Raw genomic sequence first — 10,551 nt, 5'->3', positions numbered from 1 at the left:
AAGTGTTGAAAGTATTATAATCGCAGTTTTACTTAAGCTGTTGGTGACTTGCTTTAGGATGGATTTGGATTGAGGGTAAGTTTGGGATGGGTTTAGGATGAGTTTGGGATGAGTCTGGGGTGTCAGTGTGGGATTGGTTTAGTGTGGGTTTAGGATGGGTTTGGGTTTAGGGTGAGTTTGGGATGGGTTTGGGTTTAGGGTGAGTTTGGGATGGGTTTGGGGTGGGTTTATGATTGGTTTGGGGTGGGTTTAGGGTGATTTTGAGATGAGTCTGGGATGGGTTTAGTGTGGGTTTGGGTTGGGTTTGTGGTGGATTTGGGTTTAGGGTAAGTTTAGGATGGGTTTGGGTTTAGGGTGAGTTTGGGATTGGTTTGGGGTGGGTTTAGGATGGGTTTGGGTTTAGGGTGAGTTTGGGATGGGTTTGGGGTGGGTTTGGGGTGGGTTTGAGTTTAGGGTGAGTTTGGGATGGGTTTGGGGTGGGTTAAGTGTGGGTTTAGGATGGGTTTGAGGTTTCAACACTCAAAACACTGAAGGGAGTTCCAATATCAGGACATGAACATTAACATCAATCATTGTTTTTCCAAAAGTGCAACCTTAAAAGATGATGAATGAAGACTCTTTGATAGGAAATTAACTCATTTATATAGATTTTGCTGTGCATGATTTAAAAAAAAAAACAACAACCCTGTAGTTTGGCCTTTCTCCAACAAAAACGGTAACTAATGGTTACCAAGGTCACTCTTAATGCTATACATGTATTTTGTAAAATATCCTTTTTTGCAGGGAACTTCTCAGACATTCAGCGTAAAATTTCATCCTCTGATGTCTGACAGTGACTGCAGAGCACATTTTGTGCTCGGTATGTGGAGCAGTGATGTTCAGTTACAGATTCTCAACTACAAACCACACTACAGACAACCAGTACGTACTCCTCTGTGATTCTACTACGTAATGATACAATGATAACAACAAGAATTGATAATAAAGCATGGGGCTATTTAATACATTTTTAAGACTTGTTCAAGACATAGAGTCTTCATCTTTTAACAATCATGGTGGAATGTTTTGAAGGTCGTTTAACCAAATCCTAATTTGTATATTAATTAATCAGAATCAAGCCGGAGAATTTTCAGCTAAATATCTGTTTTCAGAGTTTTCCTATATGAAATTTCCCCTAGAAAACTTTCTAAAAGGTTTTATTTCTGACTTATTTTACTCTATCACTGGTGTATTTTTGTAAACAGTGATCAGAAACATGTCTGTTGCCTGGAGATGTTTTGACTGATTCCTGACTCTAATAACTTTTTTCAGGCCTTGCTGCCAAACAAGTTGACTGTAGGCAAGTTGCATATCATGGCCTGCATGGATGATGGCCTCATGACGGCCAGGTGAGTATCCATATTGTCATGGTATGACGGCCAGGTGAGTATCACATACTGTTGTGGTATGACGTCCAGGTGAGTATCACATATTGTTGTGGTATGACGGCCAGGTGAGTATCACACATCGTTGTGGTATGACGGCCAGGTGAGTATCACACATTGTTGTGGTATGACGGCCAGGTGAGTATCACATATTGTTGTGGTATGACGGCCAGGTGAGTAGCACACATTGTTGTGGTATGACGGCCAGGTGAGTAGCACACATTGTTGTGGTATGACGGCCAGGTGAGTATCACATATTGTTGTGGTATGACGGCCAGGTGAGTATCACATATTGTTGTGGTATGACGGCCAGGTGAGTATCACACATTGTTGTGGTATGACGGCCAGGTGAGTATCACATATTGTTGTGGTATGACGGCCAGGTGAGTATCACATATTGTTGTGGTATGACGGCCAGGTGAGTATCACATATTGTTGTGGTATGACGGCCAGGTGAGTATCACATATTGTTGTGAAATGTATTGACTGAATACAATGAGAAATATCTTTCAGTTAAGAAAACCAAAACCGAGTATCCAAGGCAGTGCAATACTAGTATATATGTCTTTGATTATCAACACATGATAACAGAATAGTGATTTTTCACTTCCAATTGGCTATATATACACACATGGTTTTAGGCCATAGTGTCCTCTCCTCAAGACACTATGAAATGTGACAATTTTTTGAGACTGAACGTAAATCCATTGTGACATCACTGTTACTGCTGTGCTGGTGGGCAGACAAGAAAAAATGCTGATGCTGACAAGCAATCTGGTGGTGAAATATTTAGTGGAATATTAAAATTAGTAATGAAAGGAAAATTGAAGTGTGATGTACATAAAAAATAATTGCCTTCTTATGAGGGCACTATGGTCTGATAGTGTTGTCTTGATATGGGATAATACCCTGCCTCTGGCTTGGGTACTTTGCCATACTTGGCAACACTATCGACCATAGTGCCCTCATAAGAAAGCAATAATATATAATTAGTGCAAAAGGTTATTGTTTAAATCCATTGCCCAATACCATACACAGTACTTAAATGAATGTTTTCTTTGTTTTAGACCTCCCATGGACAAAACCAACATGTATGGCTATTATGTGGCAAAGACAGCCTTCCACAAGGATTTGCTTTATTTTGAGGTTAAAATTCAGGATAAAGAGTTGAGTAGCAAAGATGAGAAAGCCATGATCAGTATTGGTATCTGTGATTCCTACCAAGCTGCGATTGACTTCCTGGGAGAAAATGCCTCTGTCGGGTATCACAACACTGGAGCGTAAGTTAAACTGATGAACAGGACTAGGGCAATTGTGAAAATCTATACTTTCATTGTTAGTTTTTTTTTCAAAAGAGAAATGTCCTTGTTTCAATTATTAGTTATCTTGATTAACATCTACACGGTACACTTTATTACAGAATCCAGGTTGAAGGTGAAATAGATAACTCCAAGAAAACTGAGCTGACCTATGGACCGTCAAGCATTATTGGCTGCGGGGTAGACGCTATTAAGGGGAAATCACTCCAATTCAAAGAGGATGGCAAACTTGCATCTCAACAGAAACTGCTTGTGTATTTCACCAAAAATGGCAAACGGGTATACTTTCCAGTTTAAATGCGTGTTTCTATTATACATAGTATTTAACATGATGGCAATATAATTGTATTATTACTTGATGTTTGGACCTATTTTGTATACGATACTGGTGAAAGTTTTAATGCGAACAGCAATGAAAAAATAATTACAGAGCATGAATTTATGTATATTCTGACTGAATGTTGTTGAATTTTCAAATTGTGGTGCATTAAATGTTGACATATTTTGTGAAAGTAAGGTTATAATTGTTATGACCATACCATACAAATTGATTGAAGTGTTAATATTATATGCAGCATGAGTTGTTCTAGGAAGATAGATGTAAGCTTTGATTTTATAGGTCTGTGAGAAGGAGTTGGTCCTACGCTGGGATGGACTTTTTCCTGCGTTGTGTATGGTGGTGGATCATTCAGCCAAAGTAATGAACTTCTACCCGGAGACAAAAGCACTAAGACTAAGGCTAGAAAAGGAAGAAGAGGAGCGCAAGGTTAGATATGTTATAGGTCACTCCAGTACTAAAGTATATGATGATAGAGGTACAAGGATAGATAGGTCAAAGGTCACTCCAGTATATGATGATAGAGGTTCAAGGTTAGATAGTTCAAAGGTCACTTCAGTTTATGATGATAGAGGTACAAGGTTAGATAGGTCAAAAGTCACTCCAGTATATGATGATAAAGGTACAAGGTTAGATAGGTCAAAGGTCACTCCAGTATATGATGATAGAGGTACAAGGTTAGATAGGTCAAAGGTCACTCCAGTATATGATGATAGAGGTACAAGGTTAGATAGGTCAAAGGTCACTCCAGTATATGATGATAGAGGTACAAGGTTAGATAGGTCAAAGGTCACTTCAGTATATGATGATAGAGGTACAAGGTTAGATAGGTCAAATGGTCATTTCAGTATATGTTAATAAAAGTACATGGTCATATTGTCAAGGTCACTCCTGTATACAATGATAGAGGTACATTAGGTCGAGGTTAGAAAGGTCAAAGTTCACTCTAGTATACCATGCTAATCATATAATGATGTTTGCAACTTTGCAAAAACTAAAATCCTTAATTGTGAGTTGAGCTATGAAATTATGTTTTCTCATCATTAAACACAATGGTTCATTAGAAAAAAGACCAAGATAAAAATAATAAAATTGTAGCTAATTATTGCTCTGACCTCATCATGATTTAGATTATGTCATCCTACCAATGAGAACGTATGGAAAATGATGTTGTTGATAAGTTAATTATGCACTGGCAGAGAAAGGAAATGGGCATCAGTGAGCCTGCCCCAGTGGTACAAGCTGTGAGAGAGGTGGACCATCAGTTTGAAGGCTGTGAGTTTATCATTGTGGGTATGGCCAAGGACAACGTTGATGTGAGTGGCAAATCACAGCTGTTACAGGGACAGATATCACTGGACACTGACTTCCCAGCCCTCAAAGACGTCACCAAACATCTGGACGATGTCCAATCAGGGTAAGCTGTTGTGGCATACAGTGAATATACCGATGTTTTACTGATAAGTTATGTTACTCATGTCATCCAGCAGGATTTATAGTCATTTAACACATGGTGGATAATAGTATATACAGTGTATTGCCTTTAATAAGGTTATAATGCTGAACACAGATTTCATTTTGTATTAATTCATTATGCCTCAGGAATCCATATGTCAGTGCTGGACATCTGTGTCTTACAAGCCTATCCTGTTTCTAAAACTGGTAAAGAATTCCAGTTGAAATTTTGAATCATTTACAACACTGGTGATTCATCAACTAAACTATACATAGCTGATTTTTCTTAAATCAAGTTTTGTAAATTTTACTGGGAAATATTATTATTTTATTTTGAGGTGAAACTTTTAGGAATTAGGCCAAGAGTCAACTGACCAAAGGTCAAGGTCATAAGGTCTCTGAACTAGTAAAGATTTGTTAGGACATAATCAAGACATTTCTGAAAAAAAGGAAACTAATTAAAAATGGCCAAAGTCATCATGTCCGAGGTCAAGGTCACAGGCTTCTTGGATTTCTACCCAAAATTTAAGATGGCCATTTGGTCTCTGCTTTGTGATTATCGGGGATGTATATATAATATATTTAGCATACATAGAGCTGCAACTCATATGTATATCATGTGTATCACAGGATATTTAATGTTGGCTGGATCTGACCCACATTTTACACTTATTAATCTAGTGTTTCATTGGTGTACATGTTGACAAGGTTTGAGGGATGATGGGATATACGGTAAAATCTTTGATTTTCTTCTTTTATATATTCATTGGTGTAAGTAAAAAATATGGGTTTCATTGATTGGACTTGAATTGGTAATGTATAGACAGTTTTTGATTAACCTAGTGAGATTTGAATTGATGATCATTTCCAGGAGTTTAAGTGACCTTGACCTTCAAGGTCAGGAGAACTTTTCTCGTCTTTGTGCAGTGAAAGAGAACTTTGAAAACCTGAAGAAGAACAAATCTCGTCTGCATTTCCTGACATCAAACATCATTACAGACAAGGTTTGTATTTCTGGCCAAACATATTATGTACTGGGGTATAGGTGTGGCTCTATGTGTTCCATCCCTTCTTTTGGAGTTAAAAACCTTAGGAATACATATTTTACTAGAGTTGATAATTTTATCATTGAGGAAAATGACATATCTCTACTTAAAAACCACCTGAAAATCTGTCCTCAGATGAAATATCAGAATTTTTTATTTTCATTTAATAAGAAAAATCTTATGTTTAATTCTATGAAAACATTTTTTAAGCAAAGATGATAGTCTTTTTTTTTATATATATTTAGCCTTATACAACTATTAAAATGTCTACAATATTTAATGTTAGCATAGTTCTACCTCACTGACATTGATATGGAGAGGGGCTGGACCTTAAGTTTAAACTAACGTATCAGGAGAATGTGTGTTGTGTTTTATAGGGGAGAGCAGACATTATAAAACAGGTGGAGAAGACTTTCCTTGGTCACCGAAAGAAATATCGTCTACAGCACCAGTTGAGTTCGGACAATCTTCAAATTTTGGAAGAAGTCATTCAATATCTCAAGAAGGAAAAGATGCAAGACATATCAGCTGACCTGTTTTCTGCTACTAAACTCTGCACAGATGTCTTCATCAGTCTTCTCCAGGTTCTTCAGGGAACGGTCAGTATAAAAGACAATTCAGGTCAAGGTCATTTTAAGCGATGATCAAGGTCATTGCTATATATACATTTTGCATTGATCAGATGAACAAAGGATAGCTAAATAATGTAATCAAAAATAATTCCATCTATGTATTCATCCATAGAAATTCCATCATACAAACCAAGGAAATTGCATTAAATTAAAGATTACAGGTTCACACACCACATTATAAGTCAAGGTCAGAACAAAGAATACTATACATGTAGGTCAAGGTCAGCACAAACCTCAATATAGGTCAAGATCAGAACAGAGTTTAATACATAAATGTCAAGTTCAAAATGTACATCAATATAGGTCAAGGTCAGCACACACATCCCATCAATATACTAGGTCAAGTTCAGCACACGCATCAATATAGGTCAAGGTAAACATACAGCAGAATATAGGTCAAGGTAAGAACATGCATCAATATAGGTCAATCTATGCACAGACCACAATGTAGTTCAAGGTCAGCACACACATGACATCAATATAGGTTAAGGTAAGCACAAACCAAAACATTGGTCAAGACCAGACAACACATCAATACAGGTCAAGGTTAAGACTCGGTAGAATGAAGATCCAGATCAGAACAGCATAGGTCCAGGTAAGCTCTCAGCAGAATGTAGGTCAATGTCAGAACACACAATATAGGTCAAGGATAGCAAACAACAGAATGTAGGTCAAGGTCAGAACACATTATATAGGTCAAGGTTAGCAAACAACAGAATGTAGGTCAAGATCAGAATACAATATGGGTCAAGGTTAGCAAACAGCAGAATGTAGGTCAAGGTCAGAACACACAACACTATAGGTCAAGGTTATCACTCAGTAGAATGAGGGTCAAGGACAGAACATACCACAATACAAATTAAGGTCAGCACAAGCTTAACTATATAAGCCATGGTTAGTGGCAACCACGATATGTAAGTAAAAAAAATAATTAATGGTTCTCGGACCCTCCCTTATATGCTTTGAAGTCTAAAAAGTTCCTCATCTCATATACTTTGAGTAAAAAAATATCTCCCTCATAATTCTTTGGGAAAAGAACGTGTGAAAAAAGCATCACCAGCAAACCTTTCTCCTGTTATATCCATTATATATTTAACCATGAAATTAGAGCACATGTTCAATAATGTGAAACAAAGATGAAGAAGAACTGTGATGATAAATCATTGTCTCCCACATTTTGAAGCAGTTTATGAAAAATGAAAAATAAACTTCTCTGTATTTTCACCAATAAAATGATAAAAAGTCAACTCACAAGCCAATGTTTAAGTCCAGCATCAGCTAAGGTTATTGTAAATGTTTGAAGTGTTAATGGTGTACATGTATGGTGATGGTTTAGGGGGACCTGTTGATGCTGAAGCATGGCTCCAGGAGGATAGCTGTAGACATGGAATTCTGGCTCAGCATAATGAGTAGCATGCAGAAGATGTCTGGTATGACGATGAGTGGTAAGACTGTCACCTGTGTGGGGTCATCCTGCCATGTATGGACAGAGGACGCCTTCAACAAAACATTCCAGGGATTGGTGCAAGAGAACAAGGTCAAACTAGGTTCTAATTAAACCATCTTATCAGTGTAGAGGAGGTTCTTGATCAAGTAACAATTCAATGTCCTCAGATTTTGACTCATTTTGGGTTTGAAAATCACATTTTATCAAAACAATTTTTTAATTTGTCCCTCAGTGTAGATGTTCAATTTATGAATTGATGCTGAATTGAATCTGATAGAGAATGGTCAATGTGTTGACATAATGGATTTTGACCGTTGATGTTTATCACTATTTTTGTTTTTGTTTTTGTGTTGATATTTCTTTTTTTTGGAATTGATCAGAAAAACAAATTAAATTACAATAATATTTTGTCAATACAACATGTAGGTAGAACAGATAATTAGAGGAAACGTAGAGAAAATATGAAAAATGCTTAAAACCAATACTTTATAAAGAAGGTTCAGTAGGAGGCACTATTTAGAACCTCTGTGATATTGTACAATTATTTATATTAATGTGCATTAAATAGGTGGCTATCAGACCTAGATCAAGTAACATGGTGACCTTAAGTGTGACAAATTAAATCTCTTTACAGTTCACTGCCCTGGTACATCTGATGCAAGACTACCTAGGACTGGTGCGACTGCCCTGTTTTAGGACCGTACCATCAGATCCAAAGTTTGTGTACACCACGCTGCCTAACCTCGGGGCACCACCAGTAGCTTTGGTAAGTCCTACCACCTGACTAGTCACTCCCTCTACTAGTCACTCTCTCTACTAAGTCCTACCACCTGACTAGTCACTCTCTACTAAGTCCTACCACCTGACTAGTCACTCCCTCTACTAGTCACTCCCTCTACTAGTCACTCCCTCTACTAGTCACTCCCTCTACTAGTCACTCCCTCTACTAGTCACTCTCTACTAAGTCCTACCACCTGACTAGTCACTCCCTCTACTAAGTCCTACCACCTGACTAGTCACTTCCTCTACTAGTCACTCTCACTACTAAGTCCCACTCGACTAGTCACTCCCTCTACTAGTCACTCTCACTACTAAGTCCTACCACCCGACTAGTCACTCTCACTACTAAGTCCTACCACCCGACTAGTCACTCCCTCTACTAAGTCCTACCACCCGACTAGTCACTCTCACTACTAAGTCCTACCACCCGACTAGTCACTCTCTACTAAGTCCTACCACCTGACTAGTCACTCCCTCTACTAAGTCCTACCACCTGACTAGTCACTCCCTCTACTAAGTCCTACCACCTGACTAGTCACTCCCTCTACTAGTCACTCTCACTACTAAGTCCTACCACCCGACTAGTCACTCTCACTACTAAGTCCTACCACCCGACTAGTCACTCCCTCTACTAAGTCCTACCACCTGACTAGTCACTCTCTCTACTAAGTCCTACCACCCGACTAGTCACTCCCTCTACTAGTCACTCCCTCTACTAGTCACTCCCTCTACTAATCACTCCCTCTACTAATCACTCCCTCTACTAAGTCCTGCCACCCGACTAGTCACTCCCTCTACTAGTCACTCCCTCTACTAGTCACTCCCTCTACTAGTCACTCCCTCTACTAGTCACTCCCTCTACTAGTCACTCCCTCTACTAGTCACTCCCTCTACTAGTCACTCCCTCTACTAGTCACTCCCTCTACTAAGTCCTACCACCCGACTAGTCACTCCCTCTACTAGTCACTCCCTCTACTAGTCACTCTCTCTACTAGTCACTCCCTCTACTAAGTCCTACCACCCGACTAGTCACTCCCTCTACTAGTCACTCTCTCTACTAGTCACTCCCTCTACTAAGTCCTACCACCTGACTAGTCACTCCCTCTACTAGTCACTCTCTCTACTAAGTCCTACCACCTGACTAGTCACTCCCTCTACTAAGTCCTATCGAGTGTCCTACAACGGAGTAGTCTGAGCTGGGGGAGGGGCGGTTATACTGGAATCAATACAATCATCAATCTGTCTGTCTGTCATACAGGATTTTTTCCAGACAACTTCTCCTTTAGTTTACTTCAAAGCATTGTCAAACTTCTGTGGATGTTGTCATCACATATTTGGCTATTTCTGTCTCACCTACGGCAAAAAGGCCCAAAAGTGAGACTATTGGGCTGTGTTACTTTTCTGCTGCCAGAGTATTTATGTGTTCTTCTGATTTCTAACAATGGACATATTTTGTTCCCAGATATTGAATAATGCTACAATGTATTCTAACAGAATCTGGATTGATTTATTTTGTAAATAAATAAACATCAAAGATTTCCATAGTAATAAAAGAATTATTTAGTTCGGAAAACATTCACCATAAATATTGAAGGTTGTAGTGGTCTTAATGATTTAATTTTTTTTTGTAGAGAGAGTTTTGGAGTGGTGGTGTTGAGAAAAACAAGAAAAAATCCATCTTGATACAGTGTACTTATTCCTTCGTCCATCGAATACCTGACCACATCCTGGCTCTTGTTCTGAGCCACATGACTAAATATGGCCGCACGGTGCTGTTGACGTCTGAGGGTGGAGTTTTTCAGCTTGGTGCGGTGGAGACTGTGATTGTACGACACGAGGGACTGATGGGTGAGTACTATAATATAACATTTTAATGTCATTACTTCAGTTTGACCATTGAAAATGAAATTTTTATTTCATTCATTCTAAGATGACACTTGCTAGTAATGTGTAATATACACTTACCTCTGTTTATATGACTATTTCCTACCTACCCTACTGACTGGCTATCACACGTCCCTAAATGTGAGGTATCGTTTAATATGATTAACTACACTATTTATTTGGATCAATGTCATGTGTGTAAAAGGCCATGTAAATCTGTAATTTGT

At 38.5% G+C, this 10,551-nt stretch overlaps 1 protein-coding gene across 2 annotated transcripts in view; it reads left to right on the top strand.

Annotated features, from left to right (window-relative positions):
• Window positions 1-789: 789 nt before the first annotated feature.
• The window catches only part of LOC117329409, a 74,567-nt gene continuing 64,805 nt past the window's right edge, over window positions 790-10,551 (top strand). For both annotated transcript variants that reach the window (XM_033887354.1, XM_033887353.1), the window contains exons 1-11: window positions 790-921; window positions 1,312-1,388; window positions 2,492-2,704; window positions 2,845-3,022; window positions 3,363-3,509; window positions 4,280-4,497; window positions 5,407-5,539; window positions 5,959-6,180; window positions 7,550-7,750; window positions 8,295-8,426; window positions 10,072-10,288. In XM_033887354.1, coding sequence (XP_033743245.1) covers window positions 823-921; window positions 1,312-1,388; window positions 2,492-2,704; window positions 2,845-3,022; window positions 3,363-3,509; window positions 4,280-4,497; window positions 5,407-5,539; window positions 5,959-6,180; window positions 7,550-7,750; window positions 8,295-8,426; window positions 10,072-10,288 — 1,837 coding nt within the window. In that variant the 5' untranslated portion in view covers window positions 790-822. The remainder of the gene's footprint in view (window positions 922-1,311; window positions 1,389-2,491; window positions 2,705-2,844; window positions 3,023-3,362; window positions 3,510-4,279; window positions 4,498-5,406; window positions 5,540-5,958; window positions 6,181-7,549; window positions 7,751-8,294; window positions 8,427-10,071; window positions 10,289-10,551) is intronic.

Source organism: Pecten maximus, chromosome 6, assembly GCF_902652985.1.
Source record: "Pecten maximus chromosome 6, xPecMax1.1, whole genome shotgun sequence".
NCBI classification, from domain to species: Eukaryota; Metazoa; Mollusca; class Bivalvia; order Pectinida; family Pectinidae; genus Pecten; species Pecten maximus.
Note: the sequence above shows the minus strand (reverse complement) of the source record. Positions and strands in the feature narration are given on the sequence as shown.